General features: G+C 42.3%; 1 protein-coding gene across 4 annotated transcripts in view; it reads right to left on the reverse strand.

Moving 5' to 3' along the window:
* The window catches only part of LOC131685389 (protein phosphatase 1 regulatory subunit 3C), a 151,387-nt gene that overhangs the window by 15,782 nt on the left and 110,403 nt on the right, over positions 1–25,202 (reverse strand). For 3 of the 4 annotated variants that reach the window (XM_058969090.1, XM_058969088.1, XM_058969089.1), the window contains 3 exons: positions 23,525–24,276; positions 445–582; positions 106–365 (listed from right to left, as the gene is read on the reverse strand). In XM_058969090.1, the coding sequence (XP_058825073.1) occupies positions 106–365; positions 445–582; positions 23,525–24,229 (1,103 nt within the window). In that variant the 5' untranslated portion in view covers positions 24,230–24,276. Of the gene's footprint in view, positions 1–105; positions 366–444; positions 583–23,524; positions 24,277–24,414; positions 24,486–25,202 lie in introns of those variants that run through there. The other variant, XM_058969091.1, reaches the window with a different exon arrangement.

Below are 25,202 nucleotides of genomic sequence, written 5' to 3' on the forward strand. Positions count from 1 at the left end.
GTATATATAGAGATTAAAAAATCCGTCGCTTGCGTGTGGTTTTTTTTTGTGTTCAGTTTAGAGTAGCATTCGATTGAAAGTGTTCAAGCGTGTGCAAACATTTACCAATATGGTCCGGTATGGATCTCGGAGCTCATGTGGCGCCACGTGTCCAGTTCGACCGTACTGTCCACGTAGGTCGAGCGGTTCGAGCTTACGCTAGTATTGCTGGAGTCGGAACTTGGACCGTTTGTGCTGTTTGTACTGTTGGTCTGAGAGGTACTGTTGTTGTTGCTGGTACTGTGGCTAAAAGCATTGGGAGAAGGAAAGAAGATGCTGGATTCCTGGCGGGGCATCACACGGTTCGTCAGTGAATAGTTGTGATCCTGTGGTGGGTAAAAGAAGGTACCAATTAGTTTAAGAGGAACGTTATGAATTGGCATCGACGAACAGGATTGTACTCACATTGTTATTGTCCCAGTACTCGGTTCCCCCACATCGGTAGCAAACGCAGAACTCAATCCGTCTGGACTTAGGTGGAAGAGTGATACGGAAGGAGAATGTGTCGTGGGCCATGTAGGCGGATGTAGTACCGCTGCCAACCTGCCGAAAATGAGAGGAATGGGGAATCTTCAGAATTGTTCAAAACTAATTGCACTAAAAATATCAATAGAAATCACACAATGGAAAAAATGCTACAGCAATTTGAAAGTGACGCTGTTTGATTCCGTACACCCTTTAATATTTTTACTTCTGCTGGTAGGAGTCGAACTTAGACAGAGTCACTACGAATCCCTCAAGTCTACCAACATGTCTCACGGTAAAGAGAAACCGGTCACTCTTTACCAAGAAAGCGATTTTATTTTGTACGTTATTGTTTTAATTAAATGTAAAAATTCCATTCATTTTATTAGTTTTGTACATTTTGTTTCAATATAGTCATTTTTATTATTTTATTAATTGATTTCATTTGGTTAGGATTTATGTTATTAATTTCACTAATTTGATTATTTTCAATCGATTTGTTCATTCTTACATTCCTTTTATTATTTTAATCATTTGTTTTGTTTTAATTATATCTATTTTTAATTTTTTATGTTATCCATTTAATTATTTTTGCGATTGTCATTTCAATAATTTATAGTAGGATATTCCACGGGAAAACATCAGATAACGAAGCTTGACCACGCCCGATTCGAATGAAACTTTGTAGTTATGTTCCGTTTCTGTACTTCGCTATTTTTGCGGACAATTAGAGCTTTTTGCCACAAGGGAAATTTTCAATAGGGTGTTTGAGTTTATGCAAATACCGTTTACATTTCTTGTGTAAAAAATAAAATTACGAAAAACCCATGTTTAAATATATATTTTTTGTTGGCGATATTTGATATAATTTAGTCATGGAGAAACTATCGATAAAAAAGTTTTTCTAGCAGGCTACAAAAAATTTAAATTTACGGCTTATTCACAGACAAAAGTGTAATTTTCTTATAGAATATTATTCAAAAGCTTTTGACAAAAATACCCCAAGATGTGATAATTTTCGAGATATTTAAAATAATTAATGTGTGAAATTACGCCAAGTTATTCACGTTTCTCTATCACTAACTAGTTATCCTCATAGTCGCTATGTAAAGCCAGTGAAATTATCGAATTCTTGAGCTAACCGAGCCAATCGAGCTTTCTTTGGGAGCACTGCTTATTTTTCACAATGAAATGCAAGGCTTTTTCTCCGCATATCTCTACCTATGAGAATAACTATCAAGAACAAAAGATTTTTCAAAATGATCATGAAATTCTGTCTTTTTTGACACCAACTTTGATAATATGAACCGTTCAAAAGCTACAAGTAGAAAATGAATAGGAGATGAAAATGAAAATGAAAATTAAAATATCAAGAAAGATTTTTTAGAGAGCATTTTGATTTGAAATGATCCATGTAACTATATTCTGCACTAAAATTACATTTTTGTCTGTCAATTACAGTCCCTGGTCACATTATTACACTCGGGCATAAAAAATACCTTTCCGCCATTTTAACTATAATATACGTTGATTACTTGACAGATTTAGTGAAAACAAACAAAGTTCTAGTTGAAACAAGCGTAACAAAAAGTTCGATTATATATTTAGTTGGTGACGTATCACAATATTTAACCATTTTCAAATTTATATTCAAGTAATATTCGTACAATTTCATCAAAAAACATCAAAACCAAAATGACCAAAAAGCTTTCTGCGACCAATTTCGAAGCTTAATTATAATGCTTAACTACGATGTAATATGCATTTTATTCGGTTTAACGCTGACATTATATTTGATTTTGCAACCTGCCAGGGTAACAAATAAACCTTAACATTGAACGAGCTCCTGATTGATTTGTCAATCAAGAGCGTTCAAAATATTTACAAAAAGTTAAAAAATAGTGCTGCTGGATCCTTTTGGATTACTTTCATTCGCATCGATATTTCACATAGGTGGCTCCAGTCAGATGTAAAGGATGCCTTTTTCGGGAGTTGTCCTACTGGAGGTGTAGAGTTTGGTTCTAGGAGGGGTCCCCGTCAGAATCACACACTACAATTTGCAGAGGAGACAGGCGAATGGCGCCCACTAAAACACTGCTTTAGGCAATTTGTACCGGGCCGTGATTCTGAATGTGATATTCATTGTACGTTGCAGGTATGTGCGGGCGTAGGGACTCGCGATAGCATCATCATCGCGAAGGGCTCGAGCGTTTGTACGTTAACGTGTTCGATCGCGTGTGCGTTTGTATGTCGCGTATGCTAACGTGTAACTTCGCGTGTATAAATTCTATTTTCTAACCGTGTGCCTTTTGCATATTCGCGTGTGTTATAGAATGATCTCGCGCGGACCGTGAATCTGATACTTATTTTTTCGTGTACGGTTCAGATTCTAGAAGAAAGTGGGTTCTTCCAAACCACTAAAGTTCCCAGTCATGTCGCAGTAGAACGTGTGGTCTAGTGGATATGAGCTTTATTTTTTAATTGATCTAACTGGATGTATGGACCAAAGTTGCTAGAATGAAGAGTAAGGATTCCCGGACGTGACCGATTCATGATCTCGCGCGTTTGCAGGTTCCCGTTTGAGACCGCGTTTGTAACTCCGTATGTACTAAAACGTTCACATAATTACCGGAGTGTTATCAAGTATGCGCGATCGCGGGCATAGATGTGCGTGGATGATCGCGAAGGGCTTAAGCGTTCGTATGTCGATGTGTGTGACTTCGCTTGCATAAATTCGATTTTGAAACCCTGCGACCTTTTACATATTCGCAGACCGTCATTCATTTAGTTTTCGGTGTACGGATCACATTCTGACAGGGAGTGAGTTACCCCATATCACTAGAGTTCAGGGTGATGTCGCCATGGAACGTTTTCTCTAGCGGATATGGGAATTATTTTTTCTTAATTTTTCAATTTTTTTTATTAATTAACATGGACCTAGACTGTTGGTACCGAGAATAGAGACTTCCGGACGATCCCGACTCATGATGACGCGAGCGCGGGAGTTTGTAGGTTAACGGTTGACGCGTTGGTAAGTTTATGAGTGCTGAGACGTTCATCTTATCACCGGGGTGTAATCATGTTTGCGAGTTCGTGGGCGTAGATTGCTTGGAAAATCGCGAGCGGCTCTAACATTTGTACGCTGGCGTGATTTTGTAACATATATGCGTGTATTCCTGAATGGTCGCGCGATCCTTGAGTCTGATATCAAATTTTGTGTGTGCGGTTAAAACTCTGGCAGAGGGTTCCCGGTCATGTCGCCATGAGACGTGTTGTCTAATAGGTATGAGCGTATTTTCTTAATTGGTCCAGCTGAAGGCATGGACTCAGGCTTCTAGGATCAAGGACAGACTTCCGGACGTGACCGACTCGCAATCGCGCGCGCAAGGGCATTTTTGTAGGTTCCCGCTTGAGACCGCGTTTGAGAATGTGTGAGTGTTAAGACGTTCACTATCACCATCTTTGCTGACCCAGCTGAAGTCGGGTGTAGAATGGCAGTATAGGACTCGAAAAGAAGAAATAAAAGACAATATATGAGAGACGAAATATTTTAGACAGGTACAAGATACAGCTGAAGTTATGATCATCACATGAAAGATATACATTAGTACTTCAAATACTACTAATACTTGAATAGCCAACCACCACACATAGCACATCCTTTCTCAATTATATATTTGTTACTAGTTGTTTGTTGGTTATGAGCGGGTAAATAGAGGAAAGCTATAGAACAGAAAAAGGCTCATATCAGCCCTCCCGACCTCCTCGATACACCACTATCGAGGCGTATTGTAATCAACATCTTGACGCGGGCTTCTTATATAAATCAAAACCTGAGTAGTCATAATGATTGGTAAATTATTAACATGAGAACTAATTAACCTCTAGTAGTAGAACTTGGTGCAAATAGAAACTAAAAAGAGCGAAGGTCCTTATATTTAGATAACTCTATTGAATCTATTGTGGCTTGATGATGTTTACAATACCGTCAATCCCATCAACCTGCGAGAGGGAGTAAAGGAGGGCCTTCTTGGTAAAATATATCTGATGCACCGTTTAACAAATGGATTTAAAATTTTTGGAAATGCGTTTCCTGGCATACGGTGATAGTGGCGAAAAAATTGGCAAATAATGTACAGAAATCATTTAAGCTGTTTCTAAAGAATATTTGTTGCGGAGATAACGAGACTGGATCCAAACGAAATAATTTATTTTGCGGTAGAATCCAAATTATGAAATTCCTACAATAAATTGAAGATTTCAACTTAAGTTCAATAATTTCAATTGTACTACCTATTTTTAGTAATCCTGCTTCATATAAATTTTTCTAGCAACACTGTACTGCTTATAGCACAGAGAACAGACATCAGGAATCAGTAGCGTCTGGCTCAAATGGCACGGTCCCCATGTTGATCGGAGATTTGTGCCTTGCCAAGAATCGTCTTTTCATCATTTTCCTGATGGGAAGGATTGGGGAAGTGGTAAGGTTAGGGGTAAGGAAAACAACGACACAGAACAATTAAAACAGAGCATTCTGCACCCCCGGAGTGATGCTGAACGATCTGCAGGTGCTACAACAGCAGGAATAAAACTTACAACCCCCGGAGGGATTTAGAACCTCTACTCAAACAGTGAGCGGATATATCAACACCCCCTAGGGGATATTGAGATAACAGAACGACAACACCCCCGAAGAGATATTGTCATTCAAATACGGCTAAAAAACTATAGCTCTTTACCACACTGGGTTAGGAACAAAAGCATATCCTTAAATTTCAGCTCTCTGTACATAGGTTCATCTATGTATGGAGAACCAAAAATCCGGATGCGAAATTGCATTAATACAGGGCAATTGCATATCAAATGATATGATGTTCCGTAATCGGATTCACAAAGATCACATGAATAATACTCAGCGCGCTGAATAGTAGCCATGTGATAATTGAGTTTGCAATGTCCAGTCAGTGCCCTGACCAGAATACTGCAGTTGTGCTTGGAAAAATGCAACAAATTTCTTGACATTTTCGGACTCACATCCGGCAGAAAAGCCTTTGTTTGAACGCAAGTTTGCAAGCTACGCCAATGGTTGGCATGTTCGAATGCAGCCCAAGAGCGAATCTTGTGCTTTATCCAACTTATTGACAGTGGTAGAACTGGTTCTGGACCAACGAAATCAGTCGCAGCGCCAGCTCTAGCCAATTCGTCCGCCCATTCATTTCCAGTAATACCGGAATGACCGGGTACCCATAGAAGGTAGATAGCATTTGAAATGCTAAGTTCTTCGATTTGAGTTCGACATGCGATTACTAAGTTCGATCTCGAATCTGCCGAACTAAGTGCTTTCAGGGCAGCCTGACTGTCAGAGCAAAAATAGTTTCTTTTACCGCAAATTCCCTGTTGAAGTGCGGATTGTACGCCACACAGAATCGCAAAGATTTCTGCTTGGAATACGGTACAGTATCTACCAAGCGAATGAGATTGGTTTAATCTCATCTCATGACAATAGACACCAGCACCGGCTCGGCCCTCCAACAAAGAACCGTCCGTATAACAAACTACGTATTCTTCAAGTTGTCGCTCCATCCAGCCAGACAGCCATTCCTCACGAAGAGGAATTCTCACATTGAAAGTTTTAGTAGGAAAACTACATGTGAGTGTAAGGTCACTGGGAGCAAGTGTATATTCATCCCAAGTAACCATTTGGGCTAGTTACACGATCTATTGGGTTACTGTTCCAGAGCCCAGTAACCTTAAGACGGTATGCACAAGAAAGTGCTTCTTGTTTCAGAAACACATGTAGTGGTTTTATGTTCAAGAGTGCCTCGAGAGCAGCAGTAGGTGTTATCGAGAACGCACCAGTCATCGCCATCAAGACCATCCTCTGAAGATGGTTTAACTTTGATTTGATTGTCATGACTTCTCCCTTCTGCCACCAAACAAGGCACCCGTATGCCAGTATTGGTCTAACAATTGTTGTGTAGATCCACTGAATGTACTTGGGTTTGAGTCCCCAAGATTTGCCGAAAGCCCGTCTACATTGGCCAAAGGCCATGCAAGTTTTCTTGATCCTGAAATCGATGTGAGCTGTCCAATTAAGTTTTGAGTCGAGAATTACCCCAACGTACTTAACTTGATCTTCGACAATAATTTCAGAGTCAAAAAACTGCAATGGACGAGCTCCGGTTGTAATCCTTCGTTGCGTGAAAAGCACCATTGAGGTTTAATTTGGATTAACTGATAGTCCAACATGAAGACACCACCGCTCAACAACACATAAGGCTTGTTGCATCAAATCAAAAAGTGTGTTAATGCAAATACCGGTGATCATTATATGATAATCATCGGCGAAACCATACGTCGGAAACCCAAGCTCATTTAGTTTTCTCAACAAGCTATCGGCGACAAGGTTCCATAAAAGTGGTGACAGCACACCACCTTGAGGACATCCACAGATACTCAGTTTCCTCATCTCTACTTGTCTTAACGATGAGCACAGATGTCGGTTGCTAAGCATTGCGTGTATCCAGTTCGTGATATATGAAGGTACTCCATGATCTCGTGCTGCTTCCAAAATGGATTCGAAAGACACGTTGTCAAAAGCACCTTCAATATCGAGAAAAACTCCTAAACTTGATTGCTTTTGTGAAAAAGCTTTTTCAATATTGTAGACAACATTGTGTAACAGGGTGGTAGTAGACTTCCCCCGCTGATATGCATGTTGCATTGCATGCAGCGGGTGCTCGCCCAAGCTACCATCCCGAATGTAGTGGTCGATTAAACGTTCCACTGATTTGAGAAGGAAGGTGGTCAGACTGATAGGTGTAAAGCTCTTTGCCTCCTCATAAGTGACGCGGCCACCTTTGGGAATGAATTTGACAGTTATTTCCATAACTGACATACTTCAAACCCGCCGGATGCCACGCGGCCTCTAGGCTGGTTTTATCCGGAGAAAGATAATAGAGTTATCAACCTCCTAGTGGACCACAGCCAGTCAGTATTGTAATCAACATCTTGACGCGGGCTTCTTATATAAATCAAAACCTGAGTAGTCATAATGATTGGTAAATTATTAACATGAGAACTAATTAACCTCTAGTAGTAGAACTTGGTGCAAATAGAAACTAAAAAGAGCGAAGGTCCTTATATTTAGATAACTCTATTGAATCTATTGTGGCTTGATGATGTTTACAATACCGTCAATCCCATCAACCTGCGAGAGGGAGTAAAGGAGGGCCTTCTTGGTAAAATATATCTGATGCACCGTTTAACAAATGGATTTAAAATTTTTGGAAATGCGTTTCCTGGCATACGGTGATAGTGGCGAAAAAATTGGCAAATAATGTACAGAAATCATTTAAGCTGTTTCTAAAGGATATTTGTTGCGGAGATAACGAGACTGGATCCAAACGAAATAATTTATTTTGCGGTAGAATCCAAATTATGAAATTCCTACAATAAATTGAAGATTTCAACTTAAGTTGAATAATTTCAATTGTACTACCTATTTTTAGTAATCCTGCTTCATATAAATTTTTCTAGCAACACTGTACTGCTTATAGCACAGAGAACAGACATACAAGCTAGAACAATTTTTTCTGAAAAACCTGTGAAAACATTTAAATGAAAATACGTTGAAAATCACCATCGCATTCTGGTTCGTATGGTTGGATCACCATTACATCCAAGATTGCATGCAACGCACTTACAGCGATTACTTGCCGGTCGTAGCGCCGGCTAATAGCAAGTTGCTACTTCCCAGTGGCATTTCAAAAGGACAGTTTTATTTCTTACACATATTTACTTGTATATCAGTTGTCAGTACTTTCAGTCGGCATAACACGAACAAATGGCAGATAATCCAAAATATATCAACCAATAACACCTCACTTTGTATCCTATTTCTAAGCTTCTAAACTTACTAGTTTTACGTCTACTAGATTAAACTCTAATTGTAACAGTAGAAATTAGAATAGTATAAGATAATTTTAATAATTTTGGTGGGTTCGTTTTAATTCAGTCCACGCGCAAGTATATCAGATTGATTTACCAAACTATCTTCGCTTTGTTTAGGTATATGCCCTTTCTACTGCTGCCGATTCCTTGAACGAGTTTGGTGGGGCACGCACTAACGCAGCAACATCGAGTGCACCTAATTAGGTGTGGTTGATGATGGTGCGTAGTCAACACTCCCCTCCAGCAGGCACAATGGTTGTTTTTTAAATTCGTTTATTTGACACGGCTCAATGCATTAGCTTAGAGGAGCCATGGGTCTTTTATTTATTTACAATATGTAAAAAAAATTACAATACATTTTATTTTGAGCCTGTAAGATCCCGTGCGCGCAACTTGCTATTGCGAGCGGATATCTTTTTTCGCGACGGGAAGATGTTCCTTTTTTCGTCAACTTCAGGGTTATCCAAGTCTCTCTTGTTGTCGTTTACGTCCGTATCATCATCTTGATTACTGCCTTGATGCTCGCGATCAGATGTTCTTCCTGGCTTCTTGCCCTTGTGGGTCACGAATGTGAACACTCCATCTTTGGTGGTAGCTTCTTCACTGGTGGTATTAGTTGTTACGTTCGAATTACTTAATGCAGCGTTTGCAGTTGTCATTATTGCCTTAACTGCAGCCACAAATTTGGCAACCGAGTTTCTGTGCAGGGTTGTCCGTAGTGCGCCGTTTGTTCACAGAATTGGCACGTTTTAGTTTGTCCTTGATATGTACAAAGCGTTCGCTGTGTAATAATATCACCCCCTTCTGTTTTGTACTGCAGGGTAAGGTAAGAGGGAAAGGGTTGGTCTACCCGTATTCTCACCACAAAGACACCATTTGAAATACCTGGGAAGTAGTTTCTCCATGTGTCCTCCGTAATAGATTCCACTGCTCCGAAATACGACATAAATCTTTTAATTGCCACTTTGCAAGTAAGTGGAGATAAATGTGTAATTTAACTTCTATATTTCCATTATCCAAGTATATAGGGATCATGATTTCAGCGTTGTCACAAACAAGCACGTGTTTTAAGTTGTTCTGCGAAATGAATCTTTTCGCCTGGGCGAATTTGTTGAAGGTTATCAGCACCGCATGCCTGATGTGCTCCAGCTGTATGGAGGTGATTTCCAAAAACCGAAGCTGCATTTTCACCTTCAGCAGATGTTTCACATCACGAATACTTGGTCTTATACGAAAAGACCTGAAGTCAATGGCCACTGTGTTAGGCCGAATAATCACATTTTGTTGATGAGATTCAGTCATCATGATAGGTCACGCAAGAATAAAATTAACGGTATCCTTTGTTCCTCAAACAATGCAGCATACAAGTAACTGTTTTTCGTTCGCTTTTCACTGGCTCGGACAGAAGCAGGAGAAAACTGAGTATCGTGACCGATGTGTTTGATGGTTGCAAATAGACTGCAAGGCGCAATGGGTTATCCGTCAGCGTATTGTCGACAGCGCATACGTCGAGCACAGCTAAATATACTGCAGGCCGCTCGTTGGTTCCACGGATTGCTGTCTGTACACTAGTGCGCCGTACACGTACGTTGGGAACCTTACCGTTAGGCCAGCAGTTTCAGTCAAACTTTGGGTCGACGATTACTACAATTTCGTCGACAGCAATTGGTTTTGCTGGAGTAAACCTCTTGGTTCTGTGTGTGATCGTGGGTAGATAGTTGTAAAAACTTTTCGCAGTCCGTTTGCTTTTGCGCGACTCAAACTAAAAATATTTTATTTTAGTAACAAGTAAACCAAACCCTTAAATCTACTTACAATAATTTTCACGGGTTATTCTACTGATAACAAGGTTATGTCTCTCCTTACGCAGTGTACCACCAATAGCAATCTATTTGCCCTATCTTAATCGCCTCGCACGAGGATCTTATGGGATATTGGCCACACGACAAATCACTTGTTGCTAAAGCTGGAATTAATTGGTGTTAACACTGTTCGATGGAATTCACAGAACACTTTCTTAAATATAATTATTACCTTGAATAATTCAATTTGTAGATTAGCACTAAACACGTTAGATGTAGCAATCAATGCAGATTAATTTCACTTTTGTTTACATCTAGGTTTTCTCTTACATCTAATGATTTCTGTTGATGCAACGCCTTATTTAGAGGCTGACTTTTTAATGAAGCAACGATTCTAGAGATCGAGGGGCTAGATCGTACCTATCTTAACACCCCGACCCGTATTGCCTATCCATGGTTGGCCTTACTATCATTTAGAACATCCAGAAGAGCCACCTTGATCACTGGTCGTTGTAATGTTCCATTATTAGTTAGCACGTCAACTTTACGTACCTGGCCGTCTAGTCCTGGGTAGGTCTTTATTATACGGCCTCGCAACCAACCGTTTCGCACAGTTTCGTCTACCACAATCACTAAATCACCTTCCTGCAATGATTTTTGTTCCGAAAACCACTTGGTTCTTCTGGCGATAGTTGGAAGATAAGCTTGAACCCAACGCTTCCAAAATTGGTTGAGTAGATGCTGTAAGAGTTTCCAGTTTGTTCTCAGGCAGATTGATTCATGTGCTGGAGATCTATTCGTGTTGGAGGCTCCGCCCGAGCTCATTAGGAGGAAGTTGTTCGGGGTTACTACTTCCTGCTCTGGCGTCTCCAAAGGTACAAATGTAAGCGGATGTGAGTTGACGATCATCTCTGCTTCCGATAAAAGCGTTGTTAGTCCCTCGTCGTCCAACTTGTCACGATGGGACAGTACTTTGAGGGCCTCCTTCACTGAGCGAACCTTTCTTTCCCATGCGCCACCCATGTGAGGGGCTGATGGCGGATTGAAGTGCCATTCTGTTTCAGCATTGGTAAATGCTGCGGCTATCGAACGGTTAATTGTTTTAATCTCTTCAGACAGTTCTCTCGCTGCACCTCGGAAATTGGTGCCATTGTCGCTGAAGATCTGTTGAGGTGTCCCTCTTCTAGCGATGAACCTTCGGATAGCCATTTTGCAAGACTCCGCAGATAATGAATGCACCACCTCCACATGAATAGCACGCACTGTGAGGCAGGTGAACAGTGCCACCCAGCGCTTATGGTTGCTTCTTCCTCGTTTCACTAGTAACGGTCCAAAGTAGTCCAATCCAACAAATGTGAATGGACGAACATACGGAGTGACTCGTACCTGTGGGAGTGGCGCCATCCTTGGCTCGATCGGTTTAGCTCGGTATACACGGCACCACATACACTTCTTCACGATCTTGTTCACGACTGACCGTAGTTTAGGAACGTGGAATTTCTGTTGCATTTCGTTCATCACTGTACTTTTGTTAGCATGACCGTATCGTTGATGAAATCGTAGAATGAGCAATTCCGTTACATGGCTCTGCCTAGGTAAAATCACCGGATTTCGGAAGTTAAAACAGTAGTATGCGGCCTTCGGATCTATGCGACTTTCCATTCTGATGATGCCATCTTCATCTAAGAACGGAGATAAACCTTTTAGTGGGCTAGTCTTACCAAGGCGTAAACGCTGGGCAATCGGCAAATCAGCATTTTGTTTCAGTACCGCAATTTCCGTCTCAAAAGCTTCAGCTTGCACCATTCTCCACAAACTTTTCTCTGCAACTATATAATCGTGCTGAGTTAGTGAAACGCTCCGTGATACTGGTAACGCTCTGTCGTGTGAACGACATTTTCTCGCAAAATGATGTAAATACGCAAGTCGTTTCAAGAGATCTTCAAAACGAGAAAACTTAGAAAACTCGACCAATTCTCGGTTTGACGTTCGCCTATGTACGTGAAGGTTTCGTAGTTCCTCCGTCGCCTCATTTAGATCAAGCTTTCTCGAAGGCCAGTTTGTTTCTGGCAAATATAAAAAATCAGGCCCACGGAACCAAATGTTCTGAGCATCGAAACTTGGTCCGCTTCCCCACTTTGTTGCATGATCGGCAATATTCATCTTAGTTGGTACCCAATTCCATTCCTCAATCGTTGTTTCGGCAAGTATCTCTGCGATTCTGAAGGCTACGTATTGACGATATTTACGAGGGTCTGCCTTGAGCCACGATAAAACAGTCGTCGAGTCTGTCCATAGAAACCGTTGCTGAATAGGTAAATTGTGATTTTCTGTTATTGTTTTCATCAGCCGAATTCCCAACACTGCGGCGTTTAGTTCATTTCTGGGAATTGTCTGCGGTTGTAGGGGAGTAACCTTGGCTTTGGAAGCTACCAGTATACATCTTGGGGTGTTACCATCTATGATACGAAAGTATGCAACGCAACAGTACGCCAGCTCACTTGCATCTACGAACACATGGAGTTGCAGTGACTGATAACTTTGTTGTCCATAATTAGGAAAATAGCATCTGGGTATTCTCACACGATCTAGTTCTGGTGCAAGTTTTACCCACCGCTGCCAGTTTGTGAAATCGTTCTCTTTAATAGGTTCATCCCATTTGATTCCGGATCTCCACACATCCTGTATGATAATCTTTCCGTGAATTGTATAGGTGGCAATTAGTCCTAGCGGATCAAACAGGCTCATGACAACTTGTAAAATTTGCCTCTTGGTTGGAATAATTTCGCCCGTTAGTAAAGGTTGTAGATCTGATCTAAACTTTGCGGCGAACACGAAGACATCTTCGTCCGGAATCCACATTATACCTAGCACACGTTCTGCTACTGTTGTTTTTTCTGCTGAAAAGCTTTTTACAGCATTCGTCGTCTCTACACCGACCCGTCTCAGAACCTGATCTGAATTAGATTGCCAATTCCGGATTTCGAAACCAGCTTTACTGTGTACTGTACGCACATCCACTGCTAACTTTGCCGCCTCTTCGATGGTGTCTCTGCTGTCCAGGTAGTCATCCACATATGTGTTATTGATGATGGCAGTCGCTGCTTCAGGATACCGTTCTGAAAAATCTCGGGCATTTGTGTTTTTTACATATTGCGCTGAGCACGGAGAACAGCTTGCCCCAAACGTAGCCACATCCATGATGTAGATCTCGGGCGTGGAATGTTCATCGCTGCGCCACAGAAACCTTTGTGAGTGCCGATCTTCTTCTCGAATCTGTAGCTGATGAAACATTTGGCGAATATCGCCCGCAATAGCGTACTGCCTTTGTCGGAACCGACATAAAACAGATAAGAGCGGAGTCAAAAGATCCGGTCCTTTTAGCAGCTTGGAGTTAAGCGAAATTCCATTAACTGTTGCAGCTGCGTCCCATACGACACGTATCTTGTTTGGCTTACGAGGGTTACAGACTACTCCCAAAGGCAAATACCACACACGTTGGTGGTCTGTGTTGCCTAGTTCTTCTGTGGTCGCTTTGTGAGCATACCCTAGTTCTTCATACTCAGCAATCTGGTCAGTCACTGCCTTCTGCAAGTTCGAATCTAAACGTAGCCGGCGTTCTAAGCATTTGAGCCTACGCACTGCCATCGGGTAACTATTTGGAAACACTACTTTATCAGTCTTCCAGAGCAATCCTGTCTCGAATCGGCCAGATTCCGTCCTCCTTGTTGTTTCCTGCAAAATCTTGCGGGCGCGTTGATCCTCCGTCGACTCCGGTACGGCCAACGTAGTGACTCCCAAATCTTCCAGGGCAAAGTAATCTTTCACCAAATCATGAAGTTTTCGATCATCAGAGCAGTTACAGACATGAATCATGACTCTGTCGTGTCCCGCTGTTTCGTGCCGACCTCCAAACACAGTCCATCCCAATCGTGTCTTAATAGCTACCGGTTCTTCGTCTCGCCTGTCTCTCTTATTAAGAGGTAACTTAAGCCTCGCATTGTCAACTCCTATCAGGATTCTCGGTGCAGCCTCGAAGTAGCTTTGGATAGGGAGACCTCTCAGGAACGCAAATCGTTTGGATAGTTCTTGATAATCCAGATTTTGCTTCGGGAGACATAGATTGTCTACTGTTCGAACATTTTGCAGAGTATATTTAGATTGACGATCAACTCCAGATATGGTTAATTGCACTCTTTTTGAAGACGACTCTTTCCTGCTTACATTGCTAGTCCATTGGAGACAAAGTGAGCTTTCAACTCCTTCCAATCCTAATTCATCAGCGAGACCATTCTCCAGCAGCGTTAGATCCGATCCATCGTCCAGAAACGCGAATGTAGAAACAGATCTTTCGTTGTTATGTAGTATTACCGGGATAATTTTAAAAAGTGAAGAAGGTAGGTTATGGCAATGTGCCGATAAAACCGCTGGAGCTTGTTGAATATTTTCTTCATCTGCTTTCGAAGTTTCTGAATGCAGTAGTTTATGATGTGGCTCTGTGCAACCGTGTACACCACATGGTTGCTTAGTTCTACAAGGCCACTTACCATGTCCGCTTAGACAACGCCTACACAATTCATTTTGCTCCACAAACTTAAGTCGTTCAAGAAGCGTAAACTTGAAGAATTTGTCACAGTTCCGGATTCTGTGATCAGTGCACTGACACGCTAGACATGGTCTCCTCTCTCTATTTTGGTTTGAATAGGTAGCTGTTAGTTTCTCGCCTGGCTCTGAGCCATGTTCATTATCGGTAGAATGAGTGTTGACAAAGCCATCCTTCTCTTTCTTTAAACTGCGACGGGAGCTGCCGTCGGCATGACCATAGTCCGTTGGTAAACTGACCTGACAGGCAGCTATTTTGATCGACGACGCATAATCACTGAATGCTCTTAATGAAGCATCGGAAATGCGCTGACAATGAAGCCCCCACTCCAAGCGCATACTAGGTGGTAACTTTCCTACTAGCTCCATTAGCAGCATCGGATTGGAGAGATGGGCTTGTAAATTGGACGCCTCGATGTATGTAACTAGGTTTCGCACCTCTCTCCCGAATGTGACTAGCGTTTCAAGTTTGTTTACGTTCGGAGAAGGAGCGGAACGTATTCTTGAAAGCAAGCAATGAAGCAGTTGCTCCGGTCGGCCGCATTCGTCTCTAAGTGTGTCAATTATTTCCGGGATTGCTGATGGAAGAGTGAGGATACTCTGGACCTTCTCTCTCGCACTTCCTATTAGGCTTTTCTGTAGCCTCGCGAGGTTTTCATCAGGCTGTATTCCACACATAGCCGTAGTTGATTCAAATGAGCTTAAAAACATTGGCCACTCTAAAGGATCACCCGAGAATTTAGGCAACTCTTTGCTGACAACGTAGCGTGCTGCAAGCTGTTGCGGACTGATGAGACCGTCTGTTGGCCATACGGTATGCGACGGTGGAATGTGTGCTGGGGCAGATTGTTGAGGCACTGGACAGTACTCCGACGGGTTTGATGGTGATATTGGCTGTTGCACTATAAATGATGGATTCGGTCTAATATTCATTTCTGTGGGATGATATTGATTATTGGGCATCACCGGTGGTTGCCGCCTATGCATATGTTCAGGTGCGAGTTCGGGTATAGATGAAATAAAATGTCGCTGCGCTCCGTCCGATTGCGCATTTGAGGGAAAGGATACGCCCTTTGGGACCGACCCTGATGGTGGCGCTATGACTGCGTGGGAAGGCCACATAAGATATGATGGCGGAAGACAAGCTGCTGATTGTTGTAGTGTAACCGGGATATATTGTCGTTGATTTGGCATCATTATAGGCGGGTCGATTGTGTCTTTAACATCAGGCAACGACGGAAGTGTTGTTACCATCGGTATCATTGGAGGAAGCATGGGCTTCGATAAACCGAATGAAGTACTGAGTTGAAATGGCTGATTTCGAACCTGAGGCATCGGTGGCATATGAGCTTGATTCAACTGCAATGAGCCAGATTCTTGAATTATTTGATGTTGTTGGGCAGCCGAAGGGACCATCTGTGGGCGAATCGGTATCGTACCGACTGTATAAATAGGCTGTGACACTGGAGCGGTGTAGCCTAGAGAGTATTGTCCGCCGGGAAAGAGTGGTCTTGGAGCTATTCCTGCTGCTACCGAGGACGCGATAGGCGTGGAAGTACTGGCAACTGGTTGGGTAGCTTTTCCATGTTCTGGGTTTTGCTCGTTTACCCAGTGGTGCACGTCAACTTGGCTTCGCCGGCTTCTGAAACTCCTCAGACTTCCTCCTTCCTTTTCTGCCTCAGCCTCAATCTCTAACTGATGTTTCTGGGCTAGGAATTCTCGGTCCTTCTGGGCCTGTTGGTCCTCCAAGGCTTTCTTCTCCTCTAACTGTTTTAATCGTAACTGAGCACTTGTTGATCTGATCGATGTGATCGAGCCACAGAATGTCGAACAGTTATTACAGCTCCATGAACGGTTGGCAACTGATCCCGTCACACCGGCGCAGCTAAAGTGCCACCATGTGTTACATCTGTCGCAAGCAACCATATTTTCAATGTCATCCGGACGGTCACATCCTTTGCAGTTATAGGCTACTTGCTGCATTGTACCATTGCTAGAATGCATGGTGGTATTGTTTGCTCCTGGGGCGCTCATAACTTGGTATTTTTGAGTTTGTAAAAACTTTTCGCAGTCCGTTTGCTTTTGCGCGACTCAAACTAAAAATATTTTATTTTAGTAACAAGTAAACCAAACCCTTAAATCTACTTACAATAATTTTCACGGGTTATTCTACTGATAACAAGGTTATGTCTCTCCTTACGCAGTGTACCACCAATAGCAATCTATTTGCCCTATCTTAATCGCCTCGCACGAGGATCTTATGGGATATTGGCCACACGACAAATCACTTGTTGCTAAAGCTGGAATTAATTGGTGTTAACACTGTTCGATGGAATTCACAGAACACTTTCTTAAATATAATTATTACCTTGAATAATTCAATTTGTAGATTAGCACTAAACACGTTAGATGTAGCAATCAATGCAGATTAATTTCACTTTTGTTTACATCTAGGTTTTCTCTTACATCTAATGATTTCTGTTGATGCAACGCCTTATTTAAAGGCTGACTTTTTAATGAAGCAACGATTCTAGAGATCGAGGGGCTAGATCGTACCTATCTTAACAATAGTCATGGATCCACTGCTTCCAGAATAAGTTCGCCATGATCTGTGATTGAGTGCGACAGTTTCTTCTATGTACCGGACTGTCATCAAAGTGAACCCACGACCTCAGATCGTTTACTGATCCTAACAGAAAAGGGTCGTTATTCAGGGGAATGTCGGTCAGTGGTTACGAGTTGACAATGTTTTCTACCTCGATCAACGCGTTCTGATGCACTTCGACAGTAGGTAGTCTACCTGGTTGTAGCTTGAGGTAAATTCAGTTTTCATAAATCGAGCTGATCGATCGTCTGCTTGATCATCTTGCTTGTAGCTTGGAAGCTAGTTCCGCGATCGCTATAGATGACAGCCAGTACTCCCCTCCCAGCCATGATGTTTCAAATTGCCATACGCAAGAGTCGGTAGTCATCTTTGCTCCGAGTGGTGTCCAAGCAAAACCAGATTCGGGCCGAAATAATTCGCCCCATATAGGCGAACCTACCAGCTGAAAGCGGCCAGACGAGGATTTGGAAGATCAGCCATCGCTGGAGTTTGCGAATTTCCTCGATCGTTTTTGCACCATTGGCACTCTCTCCGGATCGCATGGTAGGTGACTTTCAAACGAGGAGGAGTACGGTAGCGTTGTAGAACGTGCCCCCCGTGCCACCCCCTGGAGCCGCCAATGATATTTCATGAAAATTGAATAAAAGTCTTAAGAAAGACGACAATAAAAATAAAATTTAGCTTTTAAATGCAACTAGATTTGTGAATTTTTGGTTTAGGTGCGATCTTTGTGGTACAATTATTTTTAGCAATAGTGAAAAGCTTGGAAAAGGTATCTGGTAACGATGGCCGCTTGTAGTGTTTAGATTTACAGAAAGGACTAATAGAGAAGATGAGGAAGTGCAAGAAGCCTGTCGTCGTCTCTTCATAGGTTAAAGCGAGTTGTGTTCATCTAGATCCGTTCTTCAAAAGACACATTGATTGTGCGAAAAGGCACGTTGAAGTCGAACGGAAGAAAGTTCCGGTCGTGGTTTATAGAAAAGTGCTGTGTTGTGCTGGATCGTCGTCGAGAGAAGCGAAATGTAGAGGAGTCTTCGCTTCCCCGGACCCCGGGTAACCGTCAAGGATCCGCGGCACCCGCCATTCTCGCTGTAGATGATCAGCCGAACGAGCCTTGCTCTCCACTACAGCTAACAGCCAAGGAGAGGGAAGTAGGTAGAACAACGGGTCCGGCTGAGAAGAACACTGCGTTGTCTCCGGGAAGCGGCGTATCCGGAACGCCGCTGGGGAGGTTCCGACAAAGGAGCCAAGTTCACCTCCCTAGCTAACAGTGAAGGACCGCTGCCGGAGCAGCCCCAAAACAAGTCCTGACCGGTTGGAAGAGATTAGGGATCATCCATAAATGACGTAGCATTATATGGGAGAGGGGGGAGTTTTGTATTTTGTGATGATGTGTGACGACGGGGGGTAGGGGGTCATGTCATGCTACGTAGCTTTTTTAAAGGGGAATAGAAAAGAATTTAAAAAAAAAATTACGTTGACAAGGGGGGCAGAGTAACCGTCAAGCTACGTAATTACCAGGGGGGCGGTATCTGGAGGTTTGTGACGAAATGCTACGATGGGGGAGGGGGGTGTTAAAAATCACTAAAAAAATGCTACGTCATTTATGGATCATCCCTTACTTGGCTATCCGCCCAGCAGCAGCAAATCGACCGCAGCAGCAGCAGTGTGGAGAATTTGGAGGCGAATAAAAGTTGATAAAATAAACATTTGTTTGGTTTACTTTGTTTGTTTGTATATGAAAAACCGAAATTAAGGTTGGAGCACCTAGTCAGCCCTGGCAATAAGGGTCTGCCGGGCAGGTAAACGGTTGGAACTCAAGTAGTGGGGAAACTCCGACTTCCAATTTTCATTACTCTTTTATGTTTTTTGTGTACCATCAAAGTTTGTACATGGTGAGTCTTCTAAAAACTACAGAAAATATTTCCATTAGTAGGAAAATCGGAGTTTTGCTGAGAGAGACAAAAAAACGACGAATATAAAGTGATGATACCATTACTCAGTTTAACCCCTTCATGCCCATGTTGTTCATAAATAACAATGTTTTAAAACAGCTATAACTTTTAATTTAGGCAAAATTTGCTCACAAAAACAAGTAAGGCTAATAAATTTGACTATTGTCTTTTATTTAAGCCCTGACAGCTACAAGTATCAGCTCTAGAACTGAAGTTACTGCAACTAGTCTGATTGGATTCCGATGGAGCAGTGCTGTCAGAGACGGTTTACGTTGACGACGAAAAATGAAATTTTAATTTATATTCGTTATTTGTAGAAATTCATTTGGTATTTCGCGGTCGAATTCATATTTTCGACACAATAGGTCTTTAGTGTGTGAAAGGCATAGGGATCCGGGTGTCTTTCCACAAGGTTCAGGCTTTTGGGTCAGACAGGGGTTTGGGTTTCGAGGTGCATCCGTTGACTTTTTTTGCCTCGGCAGGTGTGGAATTTTGAGAATTGTGATACCGGTGAAAGGTTGGAGACAGCATTTCCGAAATTTCTTCGGAGATTTCTTGAGTTCCGGAGAAGCAATTTTCAGGGGAAGGATCATTTTCGATATGACACTGGGTCTCGACGTTTCATGCAGTTCTAATTCATTTGGATTTCTAGTGCTTTCTCGTGAGTATTCTCTGGCTATGATCGCTTTGCGGTGCCTCTTGATGGTGTTAGCTTGGGCTCAGATTTCGCGAAGGGACTCGGGGTACTCTAACTTTTGCGGTAAGTCCGTGTCGGAAATTTTTATTGGTGTCCTAACCCCAACTGCAATTATACCAACGTCAATTCCCATACGATCGAAAAACGCGCGCACTCATCTGTTCCCTTGGCACATATCTTAAACTGCAGCACCCTGAAAATAATCCATAAACTATTATATCTTAGAATCTCGGCCGCGCAAACATAAAAATATGCGAGAGACAACGCGACTACGCAAATAAATTTATACACTCGAAGTTACATACACTCACGACATGCAAACGCCCACGCGAACAAACACGTTAACATACAAACGTTCAATCCCTTCGCGATCAGCCCACGATCTTGCAAACATAATAACACCCTGGTAATAAAGTGAACTTATAAATGTTATAAATGTACAAACGGGGTCTCAAGAGAGAACCTTCAATCGTCCGCGTTCGCGCGATCATGAAGTGTCACGTCCGGAAGTCTTTACACTCGGTCTTAGCAGGCTAGATCCTTGCCTTCAGTTGGACCAATCAAAAAAATAACACTCATATCCACTACGCAACACGTTCTATGGCAACATGACCGGGGATGTGATATGGGGGAACTCATTTTCTTCTAGTATCTGTACCGCACATTGTAAATTAAATAGATTCACGGTCTACGCGATCATTTAAGAATACAATCGAATATGCGAATGGCCACACGGGTATAAAATCGAATTTATACACGTACAGTTACATACACGCTAGCACATGCGATATATAAAAGCCCACGTGGTCGAACATGTTAACATACAAACGCTCGAGGCCTTCACGATGATAGACAAGGACGAACATGTAATCACGGTCATCCACGTGCAACTACGCCTACGATTTCGCAAGTACAAGAATGCCCCGATAATTTATAATCTGATCAACGCAGTCTCAAGTGTGAACAAATAAACGCTCATTTCCACGCGATCGTGGAGTCCCTATGCCAGCACATTTGAACCGTACGCTCAATATCACAATTAGAATTACGGACCGTGCAACAGTGTTTTAGTGGGTGACTTTTCCCGTCTCGTCTTCAATTGTAGTGAGTGATTCTGACAGGAAGCCCTTCCGAGAACTACGCTCTACAGCTCCAGTAGAATCACTCAAAAAAAACTAATATGGTCAGTAACTATATAAAGTTTAAAACCTATTTTAATCCACCTAGCGGTGCAATTGTGCCTTTCTCAATCATGAATCACGAGAATGTGTGCGTTGTTTATATTCATTAAAAGCTTTTAAATGCATATATTACATTTTATTATTATACATCACATGACAACTATATACAGGAAAATAAATCATCATTCGAGTTCTAAAATTTTGAAAAAGAAAAAACAGCCACGGTAATATTGAACTGAAAAAAGGTGCGAAATCGGCAAAGTCCCAAAAAGTCGATTTCTATAAAAAAAAATTTTTCGAGATAACATAAAATCTCGACGTTTCATGCATTTTAAAGATGTTTGGCATCAAAAATACGAATTCGATTTCTGAAATTTCATGGGGTCCCCCCTTTGAAAAAAATTTGAATTCCGGCTTATATGGGAATTTCATGTTTGACCGGACCGTTCAGTCTATATTTCCGGAACCATACACGCGATCCGTGCGAAATTTTACAGACATCTGTGGGGATAATATAGCTATCATTTGGGACTAAGTTTGTGAAAATCGGCCCAACCATTTCCGAGAAACTGATATGAGTTTGCTAGTTATGAAAAATGGCCGCTTTTCCCGGGCACTTCCGGAACCGTCTATGGTGGTCAATGTAGTCAACGAAAGTTTGTTTGGCCGTCGGTGACCTAGAACTGCAAAGTTAAGTTATTTGAGAGACATTTTAGTGAAATTTTTACCTTTTTTGCTTTCATCGGAGTATCGGTTTGAATCACAATTTGCTATGTGATCGCACGCCACAACCCGTAACTCCGGAACCGGAAGTCGGTTGGGGATAAAATTTAATAGCCATTTACGGGGACGCAATACCTTTCATTTGAGGTCAAGTTTAGTCGAATCGGTCTAGCCATCTCCGAGAAACCGATGTGCCTGTTACTCTGAATTTGGATACTTCCGCCGGGGCTTCCGGAACCGATGATGGTGGCCAATGTGACCAAAGAGACTTTGAATGGCTGTTAATGACCTAGTACTACAAATCGAAGCAGTTGTGGTCACATTTTGGAAAAAATTTCACCATTATACATTCATTGCAGAATTTCTTAAAATCGACGTTTTCTGCGTGATCGTACTCATCACCCTGTAATTCCGGAACCGGAAGTCGGATCCATTAGAAATTCAATAGCAGCCTATGGGAACGTTGCACCTTTCATTTGGGACTAAGTTTGTAAAAATCGGTTCATCCATCTCTGAGAAAAGTGAGTGAGATTGTGTTCGCGTACACACACACAGACGCACATACACACACACATACATACACACACACATACATACACACACAGACATTTGCCGAACTCGACGAACTGAATCGAATGGTATATGTCACTCGGCCCTCCGGGCCTCCGTTAAAAAGTCGGTTTTCAGAGCAATTGCAATACCTTTCTATTGAGAAAGGCAAAAACATCTTTAAAGTTAAAAAAATAGGTTTCATCATTCCTAATTTTTTTAACTTTTAACCTTCCGAGAACTAAGCTCAACAGCTCCAGTAGGATCGCTAAAAAACTAATAAGGTCAGGAACTGTATGAAGCATAGAAACATCTTTAAAGTTAAAAAAATTAGGTTTGATTATTTGTGTTTCGAATTCATCCCATGAGTAACTAGCACCTACAGGGCATCTAGTTAGACGATGCCTCTAAACTAGTACCCAAATTGGCACTAGTTAGGCACAAAAAAAAATGTTTACTAGTAGTTTCTACATAATGCAATTAACTCTAAAATATTTGCTTCAAGCTTTCGCTAAAACATTTGTTTAGAAAATAGGTATTCTTGTTATTTTAATATTTAACATAAATTTTTGATTTGTTGTTAAATGTTTTAGTGTATCGTTTTCCTGAAGAAGCGTTATTTTTTACAACTCAGTCTCAGATAGTTGTACAAAATACTCTCCACGAAAGGACGCTTCTATCATATATAAGAACTGATCTAGATCAGTTTCACATTATCTAGATCAAAACCAAATTTGTCAAAACGTGGTTAAATTTTACCCGAGGTATTATCAAATACTCTGTACCGCCCGAATGTATACCCAGAGCACTAGCAGCTCTGTTGAAAGTAGCTTCCTGTCTCACTGTACAACGGTATATCTATTTGTGATCTTTAGCATATCATGTGAAGACCACAGTTCTTAGCTTCTACATCACATACGCCATTCCTTAAAGTACACGTAAAGTCTACTCACCACGGTATACGTGCAGTAGGTGTCCTCGTGCGTTTTCCAGCCGTCGCAGGAGGACCTCACGATCACCTCCTTGTGGTAGCTGATGTTTTTCACCTTCACCGTGCCCACGATCAGGTGTTCCGTTTCCTTGATGATTACATTCTCCAGCGAAACATTCTTCTCCTCCACCTTCTGGCGAAACTCCAGGTACGCACTGGCCGGCTGTCGAAAGTCCACCACCCACTGTTCCTGTGGCACCGGACTGATCATACCCTGCGTAACATGCGCTAGAAACTGAAGGCTCCAGATCGGTGGCATGTACGACGGTTCCTTCATCACGCGCACCTGCGTCAGCTGACCTCCCTGATCATCGGCAAAAACGACCTTCTTCTTGTTCCGATGTTTGTCGTACGTATCCGTCGGGCTGTGCAGGTCAATAGTACGCTCCTCCTCGGGGCTAATATCTTCCACTCGGACCACTAGGCAGGATCGTTTCGGGGACGCTGGCATCGTAGCACTGATCGGGCTGGGTGGCGTTAGCTGGCGGCGTAAAGGCGGTGGCGTGAGCTGAAGCGACGTTGGTCGGCAATAGTTACGGGGCTTGGGCGGAACGGTGCCGTAGCCAAACGGGGACCCACTATCAGTTTGACTCGCGATGTAGTCGGCTAGTGAGTAGTTGTAGATCGGTGGACTTTGCGATACGAGCATTTCGGCGCAGGCTGGCATTAAGGAATCGGCGCACGGCACGGACCGGTTGACGGGTGGAAGTGGCACTGGAAGAGAGAGAGAAGCGGTGAGAATTGCGATTAATATTATTGGCTATTTATATTGGTGGACAAGGGTCCAAAATCCCCCCAAAGAAGAGGCTGAAACTAAACCGAAAAGCGCGAATTAAATATAATAGTTTTTACCTCAGTTAACAGGCGCGATCGCCATCCTAATCGATGCTCTCTTTGACATTGAGTGAAAGATGGAATCTTAATTGAAATTTCCAGCAAAAACATAATCCGCTTGTCTATGTGATCCTAATAAAGATTGATTGTACTGCTGATTGTCGATGGTAGTAAGATTTTTGTTTTGTTTTCGCAATCGGTATTTATATATACAATATATTTCCCGCCGAGCGCTACGACCAGAGCTCGATCGTAAGAGCCAGTGGCGACACACGTGAGGGAAATTTTCCATCCGACGGGGACTATACAAACTAAAAATACCGTCGTTCGAAATATTTATTTTGATCGCTCAAATTCGTTTTGGATTTGAACTGGTTTAGAATCACTAGCAGAAAACTGTGACAGACTAGGGGGCCCCCCATTTTGCCAGCATTAGAAGGTCAACAACCAGATGACAGTCGGAAGACTTGCAAATTGCGGCTCTAGTTATGTTGACGCGTATCGCTCATTTCCGAGCAATATACAGATTTTTCACGAGGTCGGTGCATGTCAGGCGCATTTCCGTGGCCAAAATATATATGATTTACAAGCTAAATGTAGCAGGCGTGGTTGACATGTGAAATTTGCGTCAAACGACGCTTACTGCGATGACTTGCAGCGCCATCTTGGCAACAGACGTTCTCCAAATCGGTGGAAAATTTTACGCCCGCCAAAGCCGCGATCCTTTACCAATGAGATAATGTTTTGAAGTTCGTCTATTTTTAATTATTTACAAGTCAGCGGGCAGAAGATTTAACGAAATTGTT

This window comes from Topomyia yanbarensis, chromosome 2 (assembly GCF_030247195.1).
Source record: "Topomyia yanbarensis strain Yona2022 chromosome 2, ASM3024719v1, whole genome shotgun sequence".
NCBI classification, from domain to species: Eukaryota; Metazoa; Arthropoda; class Insecta; order Diptera; family Culicidae; genus Topomyia; species Topomyia yanbarensis.